Consider the following 27,872-nt stretch of genomic DNA (forward strand, 5'->3'; position numbering starts at 1 on the left):
GGTAACCTTGCGAGGAGGAGTTTTGGGGAAGGGGTGTGTGTGGAAACCTGACTGGTTTAATAGAAAAAGTGGGAGGAAACAGAATTAAAAAAAAAAAGAAAGAAAGAAATTGGCTGACAGTACGTAGTGTGGGTTTGCTAGGTTTTGAGGTGGCTCTTCCCAGGGAAGTCCCCAAGATGGCAGAGCCCCTCGGGGCGTTTATGGAAGGAGTGGCAGAGAGTGGAAAGCACACAACTGTCGTGACTGGCCGCGCGAAGTTGTCAGCGTGAGGCATCGAAGACAGGGGCAGCACAAGGCACCAGAAGTAAGTACTTGTTGGGAACCGAGTCTTAGCTTTTGTAGAACTCTCTCTCATTCTGATAAATAAATAAAATCTTAAAAAAGAAAAAAAAGAAAGAAGAACTATACGACCTCAAGCAGTCACTTTACAACCTGAGCGTGTCTTCTCCTCAGCAAGTGGGGATCCGACGGCGAACCGCACGCTGGGAGGTGTCAGCACGCACCTGGCTTCCTCCCAGCGTGGTTCATGGCCGCAGGAGGGGTTCCAGTTTCTGCCTGAGACCCAGCACCTCTGCTAACATGCGTGGAAATCATGGCAGGTCACTTAACGCTCACAGGATTCTTGTGAGGTACAAATAAGGTATTGAATGCGAGAATGTCCTGCAAACCGCAAATTCAAAGGAAACACCAACATCGGCTGCATCGGGAGAAAAGTGTCACAGGAAATCACGTACTGTTGCCCCGACTACAGATCCCCCCCACCCCCAACAATGATGAGATGACAAATCTGGTTAAAGATCTTTTACTGAGACCTTTTAAAAACATTTCAGTCCTTCATTCAAATAAATTTCAACTCAGCTGCATGGCTGATCTAGGTAAAGGCTTCACGGTGACAAAAATACGCCCCGCCTGCAGAGACCTCAGAATCGGTTCCTAATGAGTGTGTGAAGGTACTCAGGGTCTCTGTCCCATCTTCTTCAGGGTTCGATTGAGCTAGGAGAAAAAGAAAAGCCAAGTTAGATATGGAGATCTCACGAGCCCCTGTCCTCCAGGGTGCACGATCCCCGGGACGGACCCCTGGCCACCGCTCTGAAGTCCGGGAAGGGTCTCTCTGACGCGGGCACCGGTGTCCACCTTGTGTGCAGAAAGCCCCAGTCAGGTGCTCCCCTCCTGACACTACCACAGCCCTGCACAATTCACACGCCACACCCCCACCCACACTGCTCTGTCCGTTTTCTAAGACCCGCGGCTCACAGAAGCTAAACTTGCCAGGGCTGCTCACTTCCTGCAGGAGGAGCCCTGTGGCTGGCCCAGAGCAGAGCAGTGACCTCTGCTGGAGAACTCAGAAGACCAGCACGAAGCGGTTCCAGCTACGGCCACACACAGAAAGCACGCACACACCCTGCGTCCTCACAGTATTCGGCCTGACCCCCAGGACCTCTCCCAGGGCAAGATGTGAAATGCACCAAGTCTGTCAAAACCCAGCTTCCTGTCCTCTGCCTGCAAGAACCGGCCAGACCTGTCTACATTGGAGAGTAACTGCCAAACGGGGAGGGATGGGTAAGAGCAGGCAGTGAAGCCACCCATATTAGGAAATACCAGGGAGGGAGAGGAGAGCTGGCCACCCGCAGAGAGAGATCTTGGAAAGAGATGCTCTGGAGAAGGCTGACACAGCAACTGCTACAGGCCCAACCCCACTCCCCAAACCCCAAGGAGCCAGCCAGTCTTGCTCAGAAACTTTTTAAAGGGCCAACTCGGGGCTTTCTTGAAATGAAAAATTAAAAAAAGGTCAAAACTCCCCACTAGTTCCGACCCTCTGTCTCCAACCCACACACTGCTCTCCAACTTCTCACCTCCTCAAATTTGTGAATCTGCCGGATGAAGAAATCCCCATAGCGCCTGGCGACCTTGGTGTCTGCGATGTGGATCATGTCCTATGGGAGAAGCAAAGCAGAGTCAGAGACGAGCAGGGAGGCAGAGGCACTTACACTTGCAAGTACATAAAGCCCCACGCTGCCTTCCAAACACAAACGTTGGGGGGGACACACCCTACAAAAGAGCATTACCAGCTGACGGCAGCTCGCTCTTTCTAGATGCTTGATTTTTGCTTCCTTGTTAATTCATTTACTTGAGGTGGGGGAGAGGGACAGATGACCCTCCCCCCGCTGCCAAGCATGGAGCCCGATGCGGGCCTGATCCCAACCTTGAGATGATGACCTGAGCTGAAGACGGGGCTTAACCCACGGAGCCACCCAGGCGCCATTTTTATTTTTAAGTCTTTTGTAACCAACACGAATCTTTCAGCAATAGAAACATTTCAGACAGCATTTTATCCTCACACACTGTTTAGGAGTGTGAGGCTACAAGTGAATCCAGATTCTAAATGGATCTTTTTTTTTTTTAAGATTTTATTTATTTATTTGTTAGAGAGAGAGAGAGAGAGAGTAAGCACAGGCAGACAGAGTGGCAAAGGGAGAAGCAGGCTCCCTGCGGAGCAAGGAGCCCAATGTGGGACTCGATCCCAGGACGCTGGGATCATGACCTGAGCCGAAGGCAGCTGCTTAACCAACTGAGCCACCCAGGCATCCCGTGAATCCAGATTCTAAACTTGTTTTTTAACTCAAATGTGGTTGAACACCATTTTACTTGTAAATTCCTGCATAATCTAGGTTAAGGCCCAAGAATTTTCTGGATCTCTTTGACAGGACTTTTTCAAGTTAAGGATGAAAAAGAAAAGCCAAGAAAGCAAGCAGGGACACCTGGCGGCTCAATCAGCAGAGCATGCGACTCTGGATCCTGGGGTCATGAGTTACATAAAAATACAATGTTTACCAAAAGAACCACCACCACTACCCAGAAAGCAACATTTTGCCAAAGACAAAAGTGAACCAGTAAGAGGAAAAAAAAAAAAGCCCCCAAAACATGCAATCAAAAACATTTTCATGGGGCGCCTGGGTGGCTCAGTCAGTTAAGCATTTTCCTTTGGCTCAGGTCATGATTCTGGGGTCCTGGGATCAAGCCCTACATTGGGCTCCCTGCTCAGGGGGGAGCTTGCGTCTCCCTCCCTCTCTCCCTCTACCCCTGGCTTGAGCTCTCTCTCTCTTAAATGAATAAATAAAATCTTAAAAAAAAAAAAACTTTCTCATGTACAGACTTTAAATGTTATAAGTATTTAATTATGTTATAATTTAATTAATATGTGAATATAACTTCATATAAATTTTTTATAATAACCAAATTGTTGATTCTTGGGAGAAATGTTTTATTTATTTATTTTGAAGTAAAGCTTTTTACTCCATCCTCAAGGTGGAACTTGAAATCATGACCCTGAGATCAAGAATCACATGTCTGGGGCACCTGCATGCCTCAGTGGGTTGAGTCTCTGCCTTCGGCTCAGGTCGGAGGGTCCTGGGATCGAGCCCCGAGTCAGGCTCTCTGCTCAGCAAGGAGCCTGCTCCCCACCTCCCCACCCCGCCCTCTGCCTGCTTGTGATCTTTCTCTCTCTCTCTGTCAAATAAATAAATATATAAAAATCTTAAAAAAAAAAAAAAAAAAAAGAACCGCATGTTCTACCAACTGCGCCCACCAGGCTTCCCAGAAGTGTTTTGTTAAAGACCACCCAGATAACTGGGACCAGTTCAGCGGGGTTACAAAGTGATGACGGGGGGTGGAGCAGGTTACCAATACTGCCAAACATTTATGCCAGGCAGGCACTGAGAACAAATTCGAGAAGGACTTTAGGTGGTAGAAGTGATACTACAAGGGACAGTTCTGGTTTTTAAAAGCATGGATAGAACAACACTGGAAAACTTCCCTAGTGACATGTTTCTACTTTCGGTGAGACCGTTCGTGTCAGAGAAAGCCAATTTCTGCCAAACATCAAGTCTTCCCAAAGCCATAAACTCTAAATGAGAGGGTTCGGTTTAGCAAGATGAGCTTTCAAAACTAACCACCCAAACTGACCCAGCAATCCCAGCAGGTATACACCCAAGAGAAGACATCCACACGACAACCTGTACACAAAAATTCCTGATAGTGGCGTTACCCGCGATATTCCAAAGGTGGAAACTCGACTGTCCATCAGCTAATGACTGGGTCAACAGAGCGGCGCACCCTACAGCGCGGTCCTTCATGGCCGCGAAAACGGACAGATACGTGCCACGGCCTGGACGAGACCTGAAAATGTGCTCAGTGAAAGAAGTCAAACACGAAAAGGCCACATGGTTTATCACAGCAAATATCAAAAACAGACAAATCCACAGAGACAGAGAGCAGATTACTGGTTTGCCAAGGATGAGGGGACAAGGGGACTTGGGAACGACTGCTCATGGGTAGGGAGTTGTGGAAATGTCATGGAATTAGGGGAAACCGACTGTGTGACACTGTGAATATAACAATAACCACAGAATTTCATCCTTTAAAATGGTGAAGTTTATGTTATACGGTTATACCTTTAAAACACTGCCAAAAAATACAGTATGTGTAGACCAATACTTTCTCAAAGAAATACAAAATAAATAGTTTGTAATAATCTCCTCATAGCATCGAAGAGCTGATGAGAGAATAAAGAGCTACTTAAGAGAAAATATACCATTCTAACCGAAACACAGAAGCCTGCTCTGCAGGGAGTGTGTTCGCTCCTCAATCCCAGGAGACTTGCACAGAGGGACAAACCAAGGCCAGGGTCAGTCTTACAGAAGACGCTCCCTGCACTGCTGGATCCCTTGAGCTAAACCCTCAAGCTAAAGGCAAAATGGGGACTGGGCAGCCATCCCACTCCAGACACCAAGCAATGCTCACCAAGTTGGGTGAGGGACATAAAAGAGGAAAGAGACACATTCCCAGGACATTATAAACACAAGGTGATTCTTCTGACAATCCGTAGCCTGGGCTTGTTTCCTGGTTGGTCCAAGGGACCCGAGGCTTTGAGTCTATGGTGGTCCCAGACCAACAATCTCCCCAGGCACCTTCAAGAGGCAAAAGCAAATCCCTTCTAGAATAATGAACATTCGGGCGCCTGGGTGGCTCAGTGGGTTAAAGCCCCTGCCTTCAGCTCAGGTCGTGATCCCAGAGTCCTGGGATGGAACCCCGCATCAGGCTCTCTGCTCGGCAGGGAGCCTGCTTCCCCCCCTGTCTCTGCCTATCCCTTCTTGTGATCTCTGTCAAATAAATAAATAAAATCTTTAAAAAAAAAAAAAAAGAAGAAGAAGAATGAATATTCATCCTACACTTCAAAAAATGTCAACAAAGTTGTCCAAGGACAATAAACTGTATGTAGTAAACAAACAAAAAAAAGGAAGGAAGGACATTTATGGAAACACTTCACCATGAATTTAAGAAAAATCAGAGAAAGTAAAAATAGAGCTGAAGAGATTAACGAGGATAGAATAATCAATCAAAACAAATTACCCAGAACAGAGACTAAAAAAGATGGAGAAAGGGTTTAAGAGACACAGAAGACAGAATGAGGTCTAATATACATCAAGTAAGAACTCCAGAAGGAAAACAGAGCACATAAAGTAAAAGATATTAGCCAAGAACATTCTAGAAGAGATGAAAGACATCAGTCTATTCATTTTAACAGACTGTTGTAAGTCTGTATCAGCGCTCCACATATGTTAAGTAGAACATCGTCTTTGAGTGTGCGCACATTAAGGAAGAGGAGAGGGTGTGACTTCGTGGGAAAAGCAATTCTAGGAGTCTAGCATATTTTACATCTGAAAAAAACTCACCTACAAAACAGAACTTAGTTCTTTTAAAAACCTCATTAGGACACCAAAATGTTAACTTGAACTTAAAATCCAGCAATGCAAACGAACACTACCCCTCCTCCTGAGAGGAGCCTAGGATGTCGCTCTGTGCCTCCTTCCAGAAATAACTCTGCATTCAAAAGCAGATATAAATGAATCACTTAAAAAATATATATATATCTTCAATGAACCACTGAGAGCCACTCTCCAAAACCATGGACACTTTCTGTAATAAACAAAACCACTGAAAAGCACATTAGAATGCGAAAATCACAGCCAACTCCTGCAGCAGCAGCTGGCTGAGCGCCGAAGGGGACTCCTGCTGTGCACAAAAATGCTGGATGGTGACGCTCTTAAATGTAACACAAGAAAAAGAAGCCAAACACGAAAAAAAGAGCACATGCTGTGTCAGTCCGCTACATGAAGTCTAAAAGTAGGCAGCACTCATCTAGGGTGGCACAAGTCGGGACAATGGCTCTCACTGGCTAAACTACGTCCCCCAGTCTATGCCACACCCTCCCACTTTCTTCTCTGATCCTCTCTTCTGCCACAGCCTCCTCTCTCAGGTCACTGCAGCCACAATGAGGTTGTCCCTCAAACATACTCGGTTCACTCCTGCCCCAAGGCCTTTGCCCTTACAGCACCCATTCCTTGGAGCGCGGCTCCCTCAAACATGTGTCTGGGGGCGCCTGGGTGGCTCAGTGGTTCAGGCCGCTGCCTTCGGCTCGGGTCATGGTCTCGGGGTCCTGGGATCGAGTCCCGCATCAGGCTCTCTGCTCAGCGGGGAGTCTGCTCCCCCCCCCCGCCCCGCCGCCTGCCTCTCTGCCTACTTGTGAATCTGTCAAATGAATAAATAAAATCTTTAAAAAAAACAAAAAAAAACATGTGTCTGGCTAGTTTCTTCACCTGCTTCAAGTCTTAGCTGCAATTTCACTTCCTCAACAAAGGAGCGCCTGAGCACCTATGCAATACTGCCACCTCCGCCTTCCACCACCACTACGCTTAACTGCACAGCACTTGGCAATTTCTAACCTATGATAAAGGAAACTTTCCACTTTTCATGTTTGTAGGCCCCGCTCCTGGTAAAACATTTACCCAAGGTCAAAATGACTTGGCAAAGTCATTTTGACTTTGGCAAAACCTCAAAACGTGGGCTCTATTCCTGCCCCAAGTACACACTGTACATCTGCTTCGTTAAAAAGCAAACAATACCCACCAAAAAAGAACATTCCAAACAGAAATGCAAGGAAAAAAACCTCACTGATTCCCGTATGATTCCAGTCTTACAGCCTTTCTGGAAAGTCTTTCATCACAACTTGTAACTCTACATAAAACAAGAAAAAAGCAAAACCATATATAACTCTTGCACCAACCCTCCCTTCCCTGGAGCGCTCTCCTCTTTGTGAAGACTGTGTACCCCAGGCAGCTCTCTTAACTTGGACTAGAATGAAACTCTTTTTCTTAAAAAAATAAAAAAAATAAATTGAAAAGATTTGAGAGAGCGCAAGCGAGCGCGGGCGGTGAAGAAAGGCAGAGGGAGACACAGAAGCAGGCTCCCCGCTGGGCATGGAGCCCGATGTGGGACTTGATCCCAGGACTCGGGGATCATGACCCAAACCAAACGCAGACGCTTAAATGACTGAGCCACGCAGGCGCCCTTTCCTTTAAAAATGTTTTCAAAGGCTTCTTCATTTTGCATTGACGCCTACTCCGTGGTCTGCTTCACTGTAACGCTTACTGTCTACTTTCTCACATGAGAAGATCAGTGCGAGGGCAGAAACCTCTGCTGGTTTTGTTCACCACCAAGCCTCGAATGCTCCGAGTGGCGGGTGCCGAGGAAACCCTGACAGCTGAACAGATGGAGACAGGCCGCAGCCGCCCAGGCCGGAAGGCAGCCGTACCTTATCGATGTAGAAGTCAACCTCAGAGGCCGACTGAAATTCGCCATCGAGGGCGGAGATGCCACTGGTCCACACCAGGTTCTTCATCTTGTGCTTGAAGACCAGCAGCTGGATCCGGAACTCCTGCTCCGTGAGGTCCAGGAAGCCAGCCAGCTTGGCCACGGGCATGGTGGTGTAGAGCTTGAGGAAGCTGCGGATGGTGGACAGCTGCGCCTGCTGCTGCACCTCATCCGAGAACACCTTCAGCTGCTGCAGGAAGGGCTCCTTGTGGTAGTTGGGGTGCACGTTGTCATAGTTGGGGACCACGGGCGACAGGAATTTGGGGCACGAGTAGCTGAAAAGTTCCTCGTAGACCTGCGGGTCGCCCTTCTGCATGCGCAGCATCTTGTCCCCGTACTTCTCCCGCAGCTGCAGGTGAATGCTCTCGTCGATGCGCATGGGGTACATGGTGAGGGCGATGGCCAGCAGCGCGTGCATCTGCTCGTTCTGCTTGTTAATCTGCGGGCGCGAGACCAATTGGTGCGGGGTCAAACGAGACGGACGTTCTGAGGTCCCCACCACCCTCCCAAGTACACACTGCACAAGCCTCTGGTTTCTCCCTGGTCTTGCACCCGTCAGGTAACTTTCCTGAAGTCCCTCCGCATCTGCCCTCCAGCTCTACTGAACTTCCAGCCCACTTCCGGGGCCTCCTCAGCTGGTTTCTGGATTCTTCACTAGGGCCTCCTCCTCCTCATTCTTCCTGGTTCACCCCATCCTCACCGGCGGATCGATCCTCCCACACCGTTATGACTGAGTCACCCAGAAATTCTGATGGCACTGTAAGGCCTATAAAGATTAAATACTTGAGCTAGACAGTGAAGGTTACCCCAGAACCTAGCACCCTACTTTGACTACTCTACAGCCCTCCAGCAAAACCGTTCCTTGTGCTGCTACATCACCGTACTTCCAAGTCTCTGCCTAGAAACTTTGCTCTGCCTAGAAACCTCCCAATTCTGTGCACGTCTTGGACCCTCCCCCTCCTCCATGGCAAACTGCTTGAGGGTGGTACCTCCATCTCCCTCAGTTTTAACTACCCAGAACCCAGTGAACACTCAGCAAACTTGCTGAATAAATGTAGACACTGCTGGGGGACAAAAGTAAAACAAAAAAGATACTGTCCTTATCGTCAAGGAATTAATGATCTGAAGTAACAGGCACAACAAAAGAAACTTAAGAGTAGTCCAGCCATTAAGAAATCGCGCTACTGAAAAGACATACGAAAAGCAAAATTTGGGATAGCTTTTACCAAAAACTGTCGGCACAGGTGCCAAGGGGTCAAGCTGGTCAGAGGTTTCCTTACCATCTCGTACTTGTATGTGGTCCTCTGGAACATACTCTTGGTCCTCTGGATATAGAGGAGGATGTTGGCAAAGACCCGGATGGCATCCTGGTAGCGACGCATCATCAGATATGCAAAACCGACGTAGTAGTACGTGGTGACCTGGCACTCGGGCACCCGTGAGTACATGCTCTGTGGACAGAAGCATCCGTGAGTCACAAAACCAAGTCATCCTGGAGAGAATCTGCAAGCTGGTAGGGCCCAGTGTCAGCTGAGCGGGAGCCCCCTATGGAGGCCCCAAACTACCCAGCAGGAGAGTGCTGCCCTCTGGAGTTAAGAGGCTCCGAGCGCAGACCACACCAGTCACCAATTAAATCGTGTGACCCAAGAGCTCCACACTGTTAGATGTTAACAGGAAGAGACTGGACCAGGTGACCCTAACATTTCTTTCCACTCCAAATCCCTCCACACCTCAGCTGTGTACTCTTCCTCGCTTTCTACTCCTTGCTTTTCCAGATAAACCCGATAAAGGAACAGATAACAAGACTGAAATAAAGACACACACACGACGACGACAAAAAATACAGATTTTTCTGTGGCTAAGAAAAACCACCACAGCTGATCGTCATTGTCTATACCACCTCAGAACTAAGTCTCACTCCTTAAATAGTGAGATCTGAATAGTAAGAATCTGCCATTATCATGGTCTTGAAAATAGAATCAAAGACTGCCGAACATTTCTGAGTGTTATTAAGCAACAAAGAGGAAACACCTTGCCTATGCGCAGACGTTCACTACAGTGCTTCCCCCACGTCTCAATTTTCAATTGGCCTGGGGAAGACTCCTCTTTCTGATCCCTAACATTTGTCCTTCGAGATCAGAGTTTCTCTTAACACAGACTCCGGCTCTGGGCAGGGGGGCAGGGGAAACAGGCAATCACCTTCTTATTCAGTTCGATATTCTCCAGCACCTTGATGGCCTGATAGTAGTCCCCTAACAGGGAGTGCAGACGCAGAAGGCCCACCAGGCTGAAATACCCAAGCATCTTGTAAAGGGAGTGCCGTCCGTACTCGCCAGCCACACTCTCGGGGTCACCTGAGAGAAACAGACACTGTGACCATTCCAGCAGGGACACGTAAAGGAAGGTAAGCCTAAGCCCTAAATGTCACTCAGCTGACTCTCTACCTACTACAGGCCTCTGAAGCTTTCTGCAATGGGGAGTAACTGCCTTCAAAGGACTACCCAGAAGCAGCATGCCTGACTTTTTTTTTTTTTTTTTTTTAAAGGTAACCTACACCTAAGGTGAGTCTCAAACTCACAACCCCCAGATCAAGACTCACATACTCTACACCGACTAACAGGCCAGGTGTCCTTGGCCTCACACTTATCTTTTACCAAGAGGAGTTGTGCAGGGCAGGGGGGCAGGCAGGTTTTTGTTTGGTTGGTTCCAAGACACTGAGATTACTGAGATGACCCCTTTTATCAGGAGCAGCTACTCATCAAGGCCACTGCTTTCAGGAAGTGCATGAGGTCAAAGCTACTTTCCTAGTAACACTAACACGCTATTTGTCTCACTGAAATGCCATGTTGCACTGATGATGGTGCAAACACAGTAGGTAAAACTGACAACTCAGCATAAACCAGGCAGTGGCAGCAAATTGTATCAGTAATTACTGTATTCCTTCCCACCACACACGGCAAAAGAACCAGCCACTTTTTCACAAAACACCATTTTTACTTGAATGACTGACACACAAATTACGGTTACTTAGATTTGGGTGTTTAGCAGACATTTTCTCAAAAATGAACGGGGTGAGCCTGTTGCATGTCAATAAAGACAACAGAGTGCTCACTGCCACTGAAAATAGGAGCTTTTAAGCAAATTCTAGTTTTAAAAACGTGTATCTGCCACTATGAGCTTCCAAATAAAGACTTACCTGATGAAGCTGATGATCAAAGTGGGTTTTTTAGGTTGTATAATAAAATACATCAGCATTTAGGAAATCTTTATAACTCAACGAACCAGTATTTTACAAAATTGTGCAGGGGTAAAAAGATCCATTCGAGCTGCAGGGTAGACCAACAAAGCTTAACATAATCAAGTAAAAGTTCATTGCTAAGGGGCGCCTGGGTGGCTCAGGGGGTTAAGCCTCTGCCTTTGGCTCAGCTCATGATCTCAGGGTCTTCAGATCGAGCCCCGCATTGGACTCTCTGCTCAGCAGGGAGCCTGCTCCCCCCTTTCCGCCTACTTGTGATCTCTGTCAAATAAATAAATAAAACCTTAAAAAAAAAAAAAAAGTTCATTGCTAAGGTTTCAGATTCCTCACTGCAATTCACCAGTATGAAACACCCATTGTCTCAGAACTACCTGAGAAGGCTGTGAAGACACTCCTCCCTTTCCCAACTCCACGTCTAGGCAAGGCCAGGTCTCCCTCATATACTCATATTGTAATTCCAACAAACCGAACGCAGGAGCAGAATGAGAATCCAGCTCTCTTAGTATATGCCAGGCACTAAGGAGATCTGCAAACATGGCACTCTTCTCACAGGGAAAAAAAACTTATATGGACAAACTCTGTGATTCTCAGTCTTTAAAGACTATGTAAAGCGGTCCTGACACCAAAAAGCGTGAGCAGTGCTTATCTACACGAAGGCCCCGGAGACGCGGTAGAAGCGTCTGCGAATCAGACCCCATGAGTGCCAGCTGGTTCCGCGTGTCGGCCAACAGACGGCCGAGCCCGACAGCCCTCAGCACCCGCACTTGGCTGCTGTTCACCCCCAGCACCAAAGAAGAGCAGCCCATTACCTAAGCCACAGTGGCTCCCCCGCGCTCCCCGGGCCTCTCTCCCCCCAGAACAGATGGCAAGCAGCACTCACCTCCGCTTGTATACACCTCCAGCTGCCGGTTAATGTTGGACTTGTCAACCAGGGAGTGAAGGACATTGAGGACACTGTGAACATTCCAGATTTTGGGATTGGAGCGAAGGAAGTCGATCTCCTCCTCTGACTTCTTGGCAGTCTTGCAGCGGTACTGACTGAATGACTGAAACTGTTGGGAAGAAGGGAGAGAGGCAGGAGTTGCGTACGATGCTGAAATGGAGGGAGAGCGGCGCGGGGGTCAGGTGGGGCGTGCAGCACCGTCTCATGCTAAACTGTTCTGTACGCTACTTGTTTTTGCAAAGCAGTCTTTCATTAAACTGAATTGTGTTCATTATGGAGTATGTCACTTCTTCCATAGCTAAGTAAAAAATCTCTAAGATGAAAGGTAGTTTGTGGGAAAAAAAATTCAATTTGGAGTCAAACACAGCCTAGAGTCACTTAACGTCTCTGGGCTTCACAATGCAATCGATCTGGCTGTCAGAACTGGATGGCTTGTACAGATCTTCTCTTGGGCTGTGCCATGCCGAGTCAGGATAACAAATGAAGACACGTGGGGACAGGGTAGTGTCTAGATGTGTGTCTTGACTACTGGAGCTGACCATCTGTTCGCCAGGGACAGGAACCCAGTCTGGGTCACCTCCGTACCAACCACAGAGCCTCGCCAAGTAGAAGGCACATCTAGGGCCCACACCACAGGTAATCCTTAAGGCAGTGGTTCTATCAGGGACCAGCAATGGGATGACTCCATCAGTTACCCAGATAACAGCACAAGAGACCCACCCACTCAACCCGTTTTTAAAAGATCCTTGGTCAATTCTGGTACCAGGTTTGGAAACCAGTGACCTAGAATCTAGGTCCTAGATGACATGACCCAAGAATGCTCTTCAACTCCATATTAGCACCTTCCTCTAAGAACACAGAAAAAAGTTTCCAGATTTATAATAAACAAAAGAGCATCCGGAATATAGAAGGAATTCCCGTAATTCAGTAAGAACAAGATAATCCATCAGAAAAATGGACTAAGGATAATGAGGATCACTTCGAAGAAAATAAAAACTAGCCAATTAACACGGAAAATACTGAAGCTCTTCACATATCAGAGAAATGCAAATTAAAATGAGATTACCGGGGCGCCTGGGTGGCTCAGTGGGTTAAAGCCTCTGCCTTCGGCTCAGGTCATGATCCCAGGGTCCTGGGATCGAGCCCCGCATCGGGCTCTCTGCTCAGCGGGGAGCCTGCTTCCCCCTCTATCTCTGCCTGCCTCTCTGCCTGCTTGTGATCTCTCTCTGTGTCAAATAAATAAATAAAATCTTTTTAAAAAATAAATAAATAAATAAAATGAGATTACCATTTCTTTCCCATCAAACAGACAAAAATTAGACTAATAACATCCACAGCAGAGAAAAACTCTCAAATGCTGCTGACAGCAGTGTAATTTGATAAGCCCTTAGAGGGGACGATGTATTACTATTTATTAAGTTCCAAAGTGATTGAAATGTTCTATATCGACTGTGGTGGTGGATACACTCCTGTTCAATCTCTTCAACAGCACTTAAAAATCAGTATTTCATTGTATACAAGTTTTGACTCTATAAAGCTGATCTTAAAAAACGTAAAAGCGGGGAACCTGGGTGGCTCAGTCAGTTAAACATCACTCCTGGTGGCTCAGTCATTAGGCATCTGCCTTCGGCTCAGGTCATGATCCCCAGGTCCTGGATAAAGCCCCGCATTGGGCTCCCTGCTCAGCGGGAAGCCTGCTTCTCCCTCTCCCACTGCCCCTGCTTGTGTTCCCTCTCTCGCTATCTCTGTCAAGTAAATAATAAAATCTTTAAAAACAACCAAACATGACTCCTGATTTCAGCTCAGATCACAATCTCAGGGTTGTGAGATCAAGCCCCACGTCGGTTCCACGCTGAACATACAGTCTGCTTGAGATTCTCTCTCTCCCTCTGCCCCTGCCTCCCTCCTCCCGCAGGCACTCCCTTACTCTCAAAAACAAAACAAAAAAACTTAAAAAGCAAAAATTCTTCAAACAACAATTCTACCTCTGGGGATCTCTAGAGACAGACCAATGCGTAACACACACAAGACTATTCAGGGACTCACTATTTGTAATAGTGCAAACTCAACACCCAAGGGTGGTATATCCATGTCACGTACACAGCAAGAAAGAATAAAGTCAACTCTACATAGACATGTTAAGTGTTCCATATCACAACAAATTACACAACATAGTATTATGCCATTTTTAGATGGTGTATTTGATACGTACATATTTATATAAACGCCTGAGAAGCATGAATGTAATGCCTGTCTTTCCAGACAATAACTGATGCTGCCACAAAGGCAAGGAAGACACTTTAAACTTTATCTGCAGTTTGGGGGCACCCGGGCGGCTCAGTCGGTTGGGCATTTGCCTTCAGGTCAGGTCATGACCCCAGGGTCCTGGGATCAAGCCCAATGTCAGGCTCCCTGCTCAGCGGGGAGTCTGCTTCTCCCTCTCCCTATGCCTCTCTTCCCTGGCTTGTGTGTGCACATGTGTGCTCACTCTCTCAAATAAATGATCTTAAAAAAAGAGAGATAAAAACAAACTTCACCTGCAATTTGAAAAAGACAAAGTTTTTAAACACTAATGACATATCATGTATTACCTGTACTGATAAAAATAAACGAAAGCGGGGGTGGGGGGGGGGGCCCATTTACCCTGTGTGACATCTACCTGGCCGGGAGGAGTCACACCTGGCTCCTGCCAGCCAGTCTTTGTTACAGTGAGAGCACTTTAAGCCCCTTAAGAGAACACCAGCTAAGCCCAAGCCCAAGGAATTATGATAATCTTAAGAAGGGTGAAGAACCTTAGCACGGATGATCCTCCTTTGACTTGCTGTGAATTGAAAGGACCGCCAACCTTCTAAAATTTGCCAAAGAAAGGGCTTACACAGACCAAGGAGCCAGAAAAGGCAAACAAGGCCAGTGTGGTTTGTAGCCTTCTCTGCACAAAGGCACCGAAGCCTCATAAGCCTCCCTCTGGACGGGCCAGCCCTCGAGGGCTTTCTCAGCATACCAATCACAATCTGCCAGCACTTCTTAAGTCTGTTTTGTCTATGCAGCTCAAATAACGGCTTTATTAAGAAACTCATTTCTCCTGAAATACCCAATGAGAGATACACCATCCCCATAAAACTCATGGAAAACAAGTATTTTTCCAAATTGAATTATTCTGTTTTTTACCGGTTTTTTAAAAGATTTTATTTATTTGAGAGAGACACAGACAGCATGGAGGCACGCAAGAGAGGAAAGGGAGAAGGCTCCGCTCTGAGCACGGAATGGACATGGGGCTCGATCCCAGGACCCTGAGATAATGGCCTGAGCCAACCAAAATTAAGAGTTGGCCACTCAACCAACCGAGAACCCAGGTGTCCCTCAGGTTTATTCTTCAGAAACGGAGTAGACTTAAAAACAGAATAACCGACTCCAAAGCTTGTGATGCCTTTATTTTTTCCAATCAGACCAACTCTCAAGATCAGGTAACAGCTTAGTGAAAGTCAGCTCAACCCTGCTGACTTCCAAGTTCATATCCAGAGCTCTTAGGCCTGACTCTTCAGAAAATTATGACATCAAAGACCACCACCGTCGGGTCTTTCCCACGGTGATGGGACATTTTTATCCCAAGCATGGTTTCGTTTGTTTGTTTTTTTTTTTTTTAAAGATTTTATTTATTTATTTGACAGACGGAGATTACAGAGAGGCAGGCAGGGAGAGAGGAGGAAGCAGGTTCCAGCAGAGAGCCCGATTCGGGGCTCGATCCCAGGACCCTGAGATCATGACCTGAGCCGAAGGCAGAGGCTTTAACCCACTGAGCCACCCAGGCGCCCCCCCAAGCATGTTTTAAACAACGCAAACAATGGTAACAGCTAATCCTTTGTCGGACTAGTTATTTCAAATTAGACCAAGGCTGGCTAGATACCTGATAGATGAACTCATCAATGATATCCCAGAGCCACTGGTTGGGTAGTTCAAGGGGAGCAGGACCATCGGCATCTGTGCAGGAGATCACAGAAAAGTCAGACGCAAAGCAACGACTATTCTCACTTAGTAAGCATACAAAGTACATTTTGTAATTTTTCTCTTAAAAGAACTATGAATCACGGGACATCCCTCCTTCCCACCCTTTCTAAAATCCTGCTGAGAAGAGCTGGAGGCTAACACCAGGCCTCACTGTAGCCTCACCCCCAGGCCAAACCTCAAACTCACTAAGAATGTAGTTGAAGAGATTGCAGTAGTTGTAGTAAGACTCAAACCTCTGCTCCAAGGAAGGACCTCCCTGGAAAGAGAACAGACATCAAGACTGACAGTTAATTTAAATGTGTTTAACTCATGGTCTGCCACAACAGCTGAACACACGTGAGAACCAATGCCTCTTCTTGCCTTCTTAGTACGCAAACAGCACTCAGGCCAGAGGCACGACAGTAAGTGCTAGAGCATTCGAAAGGACAACGAATATCTTGACCACAACGATTAGGCTTTATGGCAATAACCTCAACTGACTGTTCAAGAACAAGCAGGCAGATCTGGTGAAGCAGAAAGACGGAAGTACTAACAAAAGCAAAGGAGTAAAATCATGGTGCTTGAAGGATGGGGAGAGCAGGTAGTGCTACACTAGGCTATGCCAGACTGGACTAAAACTGGCTAGGAATGCAGGGGTCTTTCAGTGCCGAACAGGAATCCAGGCCACGGAGATCACAAGTCCACCGTCACCTGGTTTTTGTAAATAAAAAGCTCAACGAGAATATAGTCATAGACACTCACAGTCTGTGGCTGCTACAAAGGCAGAGCCAAATAGATTCAACAGAGACCATTATGGCCTCAAAGCCAAACAACTATCTGGCCCTTTGCACAGAAGGCTGTTGACCGCCCCCCAATCTAGACTGATGTTGCTGGCAACTGAGAACCACTGAAGATTTCTGAGCTGGGAAAGCATATGCTACTATTTGTGATGAGCTAGAAAGAACACGGCCCTGGAGTTTTAAGTATTCGATCTCTCAGTAGCTCGAGACTATGTAGTTGAAGTGCCCAGTACAATAAATGCTCTTTCAAAGAACTCCCCCTTGCCCCTGACAAGGTTTCAAACGGGTCATATACATGAAAGTACTTTGGTACCTAACAAAGAGGTTATAGACTCAATAAACTTCTGCTGAATCTTCATTACAGACCTAAGGGAAGATCAGAAGTGGTAAAACCAAGAGAACTATGGGCTGTGATGCCATGGTCTTCCCAAAGAAGCGGTGTTATACAGGCTAGCTAGATTCTCAACCTAGGCCTCAGAGTACCTGAGCTGGAATAGCAATGGGACGAGGAAACCTTTACTTTCTAACAGCTAGGACAGAGAGCTCACTGGAATGCCAGAAAAACATGGCCCCCTGCACTGACAACAGGAACTCCTCCAGCTACCACTGATGGTGGCTTCTGTGGCAAGGCAGGAGTCCTAGCCAGGTCAGGTGGTCTTCAGAGATGAGAGCTGACTGGGAGAAGAAATACTCTATGGCGAGATCATGGTGCCGGGTTCCTCCATTTACACATGCACATATGAGCTCCAACAATTAACTTGTCACCATCGAGGATCAGGCACCAGATTACAGCAGTGACAAGACGAAGTCCATGCCCTGGTGGAGTTTTACCCTCTAGTGCAGGTAGCAGACAAAACCCAAGTAAACAAATACCACATTGTCAGCTAGTGATGTGAGCTCCAAAGTGCCAGGGTATGGCCAGGAGCCCAAGAAAGGAATGAAAGTCGTAGGAAAGGAGACTGGCAAGGGAGCCAGGGGCCAGATCAAACAGGACTATGACTGAGACCTGGGGTTTTCTTCCAAGTGTGATGGTGAGAAGTCATGGTAGGACTGGGAGGGAGGGTGTGACTTGACAAGACTATGTCTCAAAGGGATCATGCAGGTTACTAGGCTGAGAATAAACTCAAGTGCAAGAGTGGAACCTGATACCAGGTAAGCAGCTACACAGCTCAGGCAAGAGATGATACAACGCCTTGAACCAGGGTAGCAGCAGTGATGGAGGTAAGAAGTGGGTGGTTTCAAGAAGCATGCTGAAGACAGAGATGAACAGGATTTGTTACAAGGTTGGAAGTCAAGTCAAGACCACCACCAAGGTTTTCATTCGAAGTCACTTGGGTGAATGGTGGTATTATTTACTGAGTTGGCTGACATGAGAAGAACAGGCTTCGAGGGAAAATAAGCCTTCCGTTTGGAATACGCTAAACTTGAGGTGCCTGGGTGACTCAGTCAGTTAAGCAACTGCCTTCGACTCAGGTCACGATCTCCGGGCCCTGGGGTCAATACCCGTGTCGGGCTCCCTGCTCACTACGGAGTCTGCTTGTCCCTCTGCTCCTCCCCCTGCTCATACTCTCCCTCTCTCAGATAAAATCTTTTTTTATTTTATTTTTTTTAAAGATTTTATTTATTTATTTGACAGAGATCACAAGTAGGCAGAGAAGCAGGCAGAGAGAGGAGAAAGCAGGCTTCCCGCTGAGCAGAGAGCCCGATGCGGGGCTTGATCCCAGGACCCTGGGATCATGACCTGAGCCGAAGGCAGAGGCTTTAACCCACTGAGCCACCCAGGCGCCCCTAAAATCTTTTTTTAAAAGATTTTATTTATTTGTTTGAGAGAGTACACGCAAGTCAGAGAGCACAAGGCAGGGAGGGGGAGAGAGAGTAGCAGACTAGCTGACAGGCAGGGAGTCCAACACGGGGCCCAACTCCAGGACCAGGACCTGAGCCAAAGGCAGATGCTTAACCGACTGAGCTACCGAGACGCCCCAGAATAAAATCTTAAACACCCAAATCTGAGATGACTATCAGACAGCCAAGTGGAGATAATGGAATAGGCAGCTGGATATACAAGTACAGACATGGAGAGACAGGGGCTAAAGATAGAGATTTTCAGTCATGGTGTATATAAATAGTACAGACAGTTACTTTAAGCAACTTGGAGCATTCTAAAATTCAGAAACGAGAGAAGAATCAAACAAGTGCCCAAACCTGGGAGAGTACAGTGGAATGAACACTGGCATCACAGTAAGCCAGGCCTGGGTTCAAGGAGTTTTGCCACCTACTCATTGCATGAATGTGAGAAGAAGCAACCCCTCTGCACCCCAGTTTGCCTGCCTTGCAGGGCCACTGTGAGGATTAGAGGAGAGATGCCCGCCAGGTGCCAAGCATTACGCCGGGCACACAGGGACACTTCCTCTGTGTTTCAGAGAGCAGAAGGTTCGCAGTCCTGCACTGAACGTAAAAAGCAAGGGCCTCACGAGCTGAAGCAGTAGGAGTTTGGGAACACACCATTAGGATGGCATCCCGAAACCCAGCCGATGTGATGAGTGCCAAGTCAGGAACTGCGGGGATGGAGAAATTGACAAGGACACACAAGCTATGCCAAGCAAGTTTGTCTGAGACAGACACGCAGCTTATGGGATTCAAGCATTCCCTCTGTCATTTCTGAACACTCAGAAAACATGCCAACCACTCCTGGATGCTGAACCAACAGAAATGAATGATTGTGTTCCAAAGGCAAAAATGGCATAGAGCTAGCAACCGTTAGATACTCACACTGACTTTGGCATATATGTGCCTGTAGTATAATTCTTTGTACAAAATCAGGAAGACGGCATCTGAAAGAAATGGCACAGACCTGCTTTAGTAATCCACAAAACAACTAGGGTCTTCAGGCAGTTTTAGCCCACCGAAGGGAAAAGAGGGATAAACATGATTTAAGATACAAAATGACATCTAAATTCCAATACACCCTAAGAATACATGCGAAAAGGAAATTCGTCTCTCGTTTTATCTTTCAACCTCATCTTAATCTCATTCAGGCCCATTTCCCTTTGCTAACATTTAGAGATTTTTGCCATCCAGTCCCTTAACAAACCAACACATAAATAAATAATAGCTCTAAAAGAGACAATATCACATCATCAAAACTGCAAACACATGGGTGTTTTTGACTTAGAAATTCTACTGTAAAAAATTTATCCTATTGATATGATACAACCACTAAAAAGAAAGGAGGGAAGAAAAGGTCTTTGGGTACTGATGTTGTACAGAAAAGAATTAAGGAAGTAGGTCTGAGACTTCTATCCTTTGGCTAGTAAAGTTGGTCTTGGCTGGCATCTGGGAACCTGGATTTCAGGAGGGTCCCCAGTATCCTGACAAGAGTGATCTGCTGAGCCTAAACTATGCAACACTATGGTTTATCCTGAACTCCTGCCTTCCTTCTGGGGAGTCTGGAATTTTGGTACGTGCTAGGCAGGGGGTGTGCCCACATGACCGGCACCCCACAAAATCCTTGGACATTGGATGTGTTACAGGTTTCTCTGAAAGACAACTTTTCACACACATCACAATTCTCTGCTCGAAGAATTAAGCACATCCCAAGTGTCTCCACAGGAAAGGACTGGTGATAACACACATGCACGTGGTTTTCTCTGCATTCCACTCTGCGCGCCCCTTCCCTTTACCCTGCATCCTGGCAGTCCTCCTAGCAAATCATCAAACCTGGGGTGGTCTGGGGAATCCTGGAGATGCAGAATACTCTCCAAAAACACAATAAACTTTAAAAAGGGAAGAAAATGGCATTTGCTTTATGTAAAAAAGGAACAAACACGCCATTCCTACTTGCTTAGGTAAGCACAGACTATCACGGGAGGGATAAAAAGAAAGTGTTACCACTAGATGGCTCTAGAGAAACTTAAGGCTTGAGGAGGAAAGTGGGAAGAGGATTTTTACACCAAATCTCCTTTTATACTGTTAAGCCCTGTGATTACTTACCTGTTTAAAATTATACACAGCTGACATTTAAACAGAAGGGGGTTAGGGACACAGATCCCCCCCCCACCTCATGCAGTCAAAAACCCACATTTAACTTTTTTTTTTTAAAGATTTTATTTATTTATTTGACAGACAGAGATCACAAGCAGGTAGAGCAGCAGGCAGAGAGAGAGGGGGAAGCAGGCTCCCTGCTGAGCAGAGAGCCCGATGCGGAGCTCGATCCCAGGACCCTGAGATCATGACCTGAGCCAAAGGCAGAGGCTTAACCCACTGAGCCACTCAGGTGCTCACATATAACTTTTGAATCCCCACATATTTAACTGTTAACTTTAACAGCCTACTGTTGACTGGAACCTTGCTAATAACAAACAGGGAACACTTATTTTGAGTGGTATACATGTTATACACTGTGTTACCACGGTATACAATATGTGAGTAAGCTAAAGAGGAGAACTGCTAAGAACATCACAAGGAGCAGAAGATATATGTACGCTATCATACTGTATCAAAAAAAAATCCATGTGTACGTGGATTCACCCAGTTCAAACCCATGTTGCTCAAGGGCCAACTGTATTTCAAGACTCCAACTATTGTTGACACACACAATATGATTCTTTACAGGCAACGTATTAAACAGAGCATAAGGTCTGAGCAACACAGAAAGTAACACCTCCTACAAAGTGAGTTCTAACTTGTGTACCAATAATACTAAAAATAAAGTGTCCAAAAAACGCTAGCTATATCAAAGAAGTACAAGACTTGTAAACTGAAAACAGTAAAATGTCATTAAAATAAAGATCTAAATAAATGCAAAGACATCACATGTCCATAAATTAGAGGGCTTAATATGATGGCGATAATCCCCTAGTTTATCTTCAGATGCAACATAATCAATATGAAAATCCCAACTTCTTTCCAGAAACTGACAAACTGATTCTGAAATTCATACGGAAATCCAAGGGACTCAGAAGAACCAACAACAAGTTTGAAAAAGAAGAACACAGAGGAACCTGGGTGGCTCAGTGGGTTAAGCCTCTGCGTTTGGCTCAGGTCATATCTCAGGGTTCTGGGATCAAGCCCCACATTGGGCTCTCTGCTCGGCAGGGAGCCCGCTCCCCCCCCCCCCAACACGCGCCTGCCTCTCTGCCTACTTGTGATCTCTTTCTCAGTCAAATAAATAAACAAAATCTTAAAAAAAAGAAAAAAAAGAAAGAAAAAGAACACAGTTGGAGGACTTAATGCTTCCCGGTTTCAAAACTTACCACAAAGCCACAATAATCGACAGTGTGGCACAAGCATCAGGATGGATGGATACCAACGGAGTTAAACAGAGAGTCCTGACATAAATCCTGACATTTACACAATCACCAATTTCAACAAAGATGCCAAGACAATCCAATGGAAAAAGAAGAGTCTTTTCACAAACTGGTACTGGGACACTAGATACGTACACGCAAAAGCGTGAAGCTGGATCTTCCTACTTCACACCAAAAACAACAAACACCATCATAAGGTGAGAGGTGGGAGGAAGCCAGACACCTCATTCCCAAGTGACTATACTGACCCCCCAAATCACAGGGGGATGGAAACAAGTTAGGACAAAGATCTGTTTCAGCTTCATCATGTGTGAGAGGTCTCTGTCCCCTTTTCATTTATTCCACCGTCACTCAGCAAGCTCTTTTACTAAGGGTCTACTATGTCCCAAGCCCTGGGGAAACACAATGGTGAGCAAAACACACAACAGACTCTTCTGAGCTTCCTCAGGACCCCTCACTCGCAGAATCCCATCCAGCGTACAGAACACGGAACTCATACCTACCGTTGCCAACCTGTGGAGCAATGGCTTCAGCCTCAGGCCACGGTGTATTCTTGAAGAACCTTTCAGTCAACTTGGTCCAGCTGAAAACCAAGCAGAAAAATTCTAAACTCCGACACAGAAAGGACCAGAGAAGAGGCAACCCACACGTAAGGACCCAGGCTCACAAAGAGGGAGAGGTCACAGAAACCAAGTCAGGGCCAGAGCCTTCCAGGGCTACAACTCTCCTCAACAGAACTCTGCACCTCAACTTTTCTTAATACGGTGAACGCTCCCCTCCACCAGTCAGGCAACGGCCATGCTCTTCAGGATCATTTCCTGCCTCTGTATCATGATCTCTACTCATACAGGACAGCTTGCCGTTCCCTGGTCTGATAACAACTTTCTAGACACCCACGCTTTCCCCTTAGCAATTTCCCCCTACTTTCCCAGAGCACGGCGCCTCCTCCCCCATCCAAATCTGGAAGCCAATCAGTCTGTTTGTGGCGGTCTGACGCTGCAACAGAACTACGATATCCAACCCAAACACTCACAGCCCTGACCCCCTCAGGAGAGACTTCAATTGACCCCCACTCTCCTCAAGCCCCACCTCTCCTCTTCTCCAGATTTTTCTTTTCTTTTTTTTTTTTTTTAAGATTTTATTTATTTATTTGACAGAGAGAGAGATCACAAGTAGGCAGAGAGGCAGGCAGAGAGAGGGGGGGAAGCAGGCTCCCTGCTGAGCTGACAGCCTGATGCGGGGCTTTATCCCAGGACCCTGAAATCATGACCTGAGCCAAAGACAGAGGCTTTAACCCACTGAGCCACCCAGGCGCCCCTTCTCCAGATCTTTCAGTTCAGCATAGAAACATGCTCAAGTCTCCACTTCAGGACATATTATAAAACATAAAGCATCTCAATAACATTGGATTTTCCAAGGCACCAGCCATTCTTCTCACCACACATTCTCCTACAGAAAGACCTACCACATGTTTGGCTTCAACTATAGTCTGTATCCGCCTGTACTGTCAAATACAGCAACCATTTGCCACATGTGATTATTGTGACTAAAGTATTGAATTTTAAATTTTACTTAATTGTAACCAAAAAACCCAATACTTGGTTACTGCGAACTTTCAGCTACATTTAGAATTACTTGGATATCTGCTTTTTCTATTGTAAATGCTATGAAATCTAATCGGAGATCAGGTATTTCCAACATACACAAATTGAAATGTGGTATAAATACAAAATATAGGTTTTAGAAGACTTAATACAAAAAAAAGTAAAATAACTCATTAACAGTTTAATACTGATTATGTGTGCTAATAATATTTTAGATGTTGAAATGTCATGAAAATCAATTTCACCTGTTTCAGTTTTTTTAAGATTTTTATATTTAAGTAATCTCTACATCCAATCTCACCCACCCAACGTGGGGTTCAAACTCACAACCCTGAGATCAAGAGTCGCACACTCCACCAACTCAGACAGCCAGGCACCCTTCCTTTTACATTTCTTAAACATAACTGATGAAAAAAGTTAAATTACACATGTGGCTAATATTACTTCTATGGGACAGCACTGATCTACACATTTCTACTAGAAAGACCTGGAGATGCAGGAAAAAAAACAGTTCAGGGATTAATTCTATTCATTAATCCAAAAAGCCTTTGGCTATTCATTTTGTCCACCCATCCTCCTAGGAATTAACTAATTATTACTTTAAGTTTTTTTACTTATTTTAAAGTAATTTCTACTTTAAATAGTGGAGCTCGAAATCACGACCCCGAGATCAAGTTATGTGCTCTTCCAACTGAGCCAGCCAGGCACCCCTCCCAGGAATTGTTTAAATTCTATATCCTTGGTGACGTCTTTCCTGACTTTCTCAACCCTAACAAACTGGTCTCATCTCTAATGCCAATTAAACAAGGGCAATCCCCTCAAAACAGAAGCAGCCACTCAAAGCTTGGCTCACCCTGTTATGCATTAACTTGTACAGTAACTCAAAACTTAGGCTCTGGGGGTGCCTGGGTGGCTCGGTCAGTTAAGGGTCTGCCTTTGGCTCAGGTCATGATCCTGGAGACCCCAGATCCAGCCTTATGTCCCCACTTGGAGGGGTGGGGTGTCCCTGCTCAGCGGGGAGTCTGCTTCTCCCTCTCCCTCTGCCCCTCCCCCTGTTCCTTCTCTCTCTCAGATAAATAAATAAAATCTTAAAAAAAAAATTAGGCGCTGATGTCAGAGTTCAAAACTCAACATATGCACTCAACTTGCTATATCCTTTCTATGCTTTGTTTCCCTCATCTGTAAAATAAAGAAAACAATACTACCTACTTCATGAGGTTACTGTGAAGAGTAATGAGTAAATATGGGAAAGGCGTTCTGAACACTGTCTGATCTATACTGGACAAACATACTAGTTGCTGCTACGACTACTGATAATGATGTTATTTTAGGCCCTATATGAGTTCTGGGAATACAGAATATTCCAACAGAATAACGTCTCCTCATGAGGAATCACAGAAACCCCTTGGGCACTCTCTTTACAGAGAAATGACTAACAGACCCCCTTTTTAGGGGCTGTATCAGTAAACCAGTCCCACCCAGAAAGACGGTCATTTCAGTCAGTACTCTGTACCTGTTCTCATAGATGTCCTGGATCTCATACACCTTCTGATCAATGACATCGCTGGACACACGACTGGCCTGCAGCTCATACACCTTCTGGTCAATCAAATCTGAGACGGTTTTGTGGAAATACTGGATAAAGTTTTTGATCACTTCAGGGATCACCTGATAGGTCTGCTGTTCATACTGACGTTCATAAGCCAGATCCTGCTTTGGATCACCTAGAGGTCAGATACAATAAATACTTTACCAAGTGTTTTCAAACTCACACGTTACAAAACAAAAGGGCAAGACCATCCCCCAAAGAAAACTCAAGTCTATAAAATCAGGTACAATTCCCTTTTAGACAATCAAAGATGGGGCGCCTGCGTGGCTCAGTTGGTTATTTGCCTTTGGCTCAAGTCATTATCCCAGGGTCTTGGGATCGAGCCCCGCATCGGGATCCCTGCTCCACGGGAGCCTGCTTCTCCCTCTCCCTCTGCCTGCTATTCCCCCTACCTGTACTCTCTCTCTCTCCATCAAATAAATAAATAAATCTTTTTTTTTTTAAGATTGTTTATTTATTTATTTATTTGACAGAGAGAGAGAGACACACACACACACACACAGAGAGGAACACAAGTAGGGGGAGCGGGAGAGGGGGAAGCAGGCCTCCCGCAGAGCTTGATCATGACCTGAGCCAAAGGCAGAGGCTCAATGACTAAGCCACCCAGCCGCCCCAAATTAATAAAACTTTAAAAATAAACAAAGATAAAATTGTCCCCAACTCACTCTCAATCCCATCGCTGTTTCTTCAGAACATTTACCACTATTTACAATTATATATTTGCTTATCATCTGTTTCTTCCACTAGAACTTAAATCCTGTAAAGGCAAGAAACTTGTCTGTCTTGTACTCAGGTACACCCTCAGCACCTATAACAGTTGTAAGTGTGTTGGAAGAGAAGGGAAGACCATCAGAAGGGGAGGTAAGTAGGAGGCCCCTTATGTACATATATTTTAATTATATACATTTATATATATTTTCTAAAGTAGGCTCCACGCCCAGCGTACAGCCCAACAGGGGGCTTGAGCTCAAGACCAAGATCAAGACCTAAGCTGAGATCAAGAGTTGAACACTTAATCAACTGAGCCACCCAGGTGTCCCAGCACTTAGTACTTCTTGAATGAATGACTGCCATTTACTATCTATACAACAGTGCTAGTTACTAAACCTCTCTGTTCAGTTTTCTCATCTAAGAAAATGGAGACATTAATTTATGTACTTCCTAGAGCTCTCTTAAGGATTAAAGGAAATACTTCACACAGAGTACCTGTAACAATGTATGGCACTTACAAAATGCTAAGTCAAACTAACTCACTGTAACACTTTAGGAAACCTCAAAACCTTCCAAAAAGATTTCATTTGGGCTGGTTTGAATCACTAATTTTTCACAACAAGATTTTCTTCTTCAGCAAGCAGTTTAACAAGGAAACCTCGGCCAGGACAGTAAGCCTTCCCTTCTGAGACTTTGAGGTGAACCATGAAAAAGGCTTCATTTATTAGGCGCTGTACCACCCTCTTTCTGAGAACTAATAACTGACTCCAAACCTGGACCATGGAGAAGCAGCGCTTCACAGATGCCCGTCAAGAGCTGTTCCGAGACATTCAAAAAGTTGCAAAACCCTAGAAGTACCAGCTAGCCAGCCCGTAGTCTCACCTGTGTGCATATCATAGTCACCAGGGTAAGCGTAGGGATCATAAGCAGCCTATTAACGAAACAGACATAGGAACAGTCACCAATTCGTGAAAGCAAAATGCTCGTTCGACCTATGTGCCAAGTAAAAGTACTAAGGATACAATAGTGGATAAAACAGAGTCTCTGCTTTTGAGAAACTAACATGCTCGTGAGAGAAGGGCGAATAAGCAGACAACAATACAAGTTACGGGTGCGATAAGGTAAAGCAAAGCACAAAAGGCTGTGGGAACCAACGGGGACAGACAAGAGTGAACCAATCCCACAGGAGCTAAGTTACAGAAACCCCACAACCAGTCTCCGTCTCCGATCTCGGAAAACGAGAGGACGAGGAGACCGGACACGCGAAGTGGGCGGGCAGAGATCGGGCTGGAGAGGAGCCGCAAGCAATGGGAACAGCATGAGGGCCGCGCACGCCGGAAGGCAGACCGCAGCTAGCTGCGGCCCGCGGAGGCTCCCAAAGGGACCCGGACACCGTCTCACCGCGGGAGAGAACGCATCCAGAGAACGCTGCCTCCGTCACGGAGCCCAGTACACGCGCAGGGCCCGCTTACCTCGGACTCGTAATCATCAGCCGGATACGACATGGCTGCACGACTCACGAACACCGCCAGAGAGAACGAAAAGTGCGGCCCGCGCCTGCGTCGTGATGCCGGAAGTTCAGGGCCCCTGGGCCTGCTGGGAAGCCGGAAGTCTTTAGGAAGCCTCCAGCGATAGGAGACCGCCACGTTAAGAAGGGCGAAGACGACAAACCCCTGAATTTTTCCTCTTTCTTCAAACAGAGGCTCTACAAGGAAGGCTGACTCTTTATCGCTTGCGTAAATTCAGAAATACGGTTGAACCACTTCGGCATAACAAATGGGCAAAGTAGGAGAAACCACAAATGCCACACAAAAGATGGCTGGCAGCCTCCACTGGCGATTTCTCGCGAGAAGGGAAATTTGAGTATGGGGGCCTATTGTTGGTTTTAGGTGTAAGCAGTTTGCCTGCGGCAAGAAGTGTTTTGGAATGTTCGACCTCAGAAGAGTAAA

At 46.2% G+C, this 27,872-nt stretch overlaps 1 protein-coding gene across 2 annotated transcripts; it reads right to left on the reverse strand.

The window, feature by feature from the left end:
* Positions 1 to 786: 786 nt before the first annotated feature.
* On the reverse strand, positions 787 to 27,475 carry EIF3L (eukaryotic translation initiation factor 3 subunit L). Of its 2 annotated transcripts, XM_080812296.1 has the most exons (13): positions 27,396 to 27,475; positions 26,806 to 26,854; positions 25,117 to 25,327; positions 22,503 to 22,582; positions 19,463 to 19,524; positions 16,101 to 16,170; positions 15,814 to 15,887; positions 11,847 to 12,018; positions 9,910 to 10,064; positions 8,991 to 9,161; positions 7,652 to 8,149; positions 1,854 to 1,934; positions 787 to 993 (listed from the first exon to the last, which is right to left on the reverse strand). In XM_080812296.1, exons 1-13 carry the CDS (start codon positions 27,426 to 27,428, stop codon positions 955 to 957), a joined length of 1,695 nt encoding a protein of 564 aa, XP_080668422.1. In that variant the 5' UTR covers positions 27,429 to 27,475; the 3' UTR covers positions 787 to 954. The 2 variants fall into 2 exon arrangements, with proteins under 2 accessions (XP_080668422.1, XP_080668423.1); XM_080812297.1 differs by lacking the exons at positions 22,503 to 22,582; positions 26,806 to 26,854; positions 27,396 to 27,475 and having other exon boundaries at positions 788 to 993; positions 25,117 to 25,323.
* Between the last annotated feature and the right edge of the window lie 397 nt (positions 27,476 to 27,872).

This window comes from Martes martes, assembly GCF_963455335.1.
Source record: "Martes martes genome assembly, chromosome: 8".
NCBI classification, from domain to species: domain Eukaryota; kingdom Metazoa; phylum Chordata; class Mammalia; order Carnivora; family Mustelidae; genus Martes; species Martes martes.

Bases quoted from the DNA above. Each gene is read 5' to 3' on its own strand.
- EIF3L (XM_080812296.1), bottom strand. From the start codon at position 27,428: ATGTCGTATCCGGCTGATGATTACGAGTCCGAG. The intron at 25,328-26,805 runs GTGAGACTACGG...TCTGACCTCTAG, and splicing joins TGACTATGATATGCACACAG to GTGATCCAAAGCAGGATCTG. The intron at 8,150-8,990 runs GTAAGGAAACCT...TCGCGCCCGCAG, and splicing joins CCACATACAAGTACGAGATG to ATTAACAAGCAGAACGAGCA.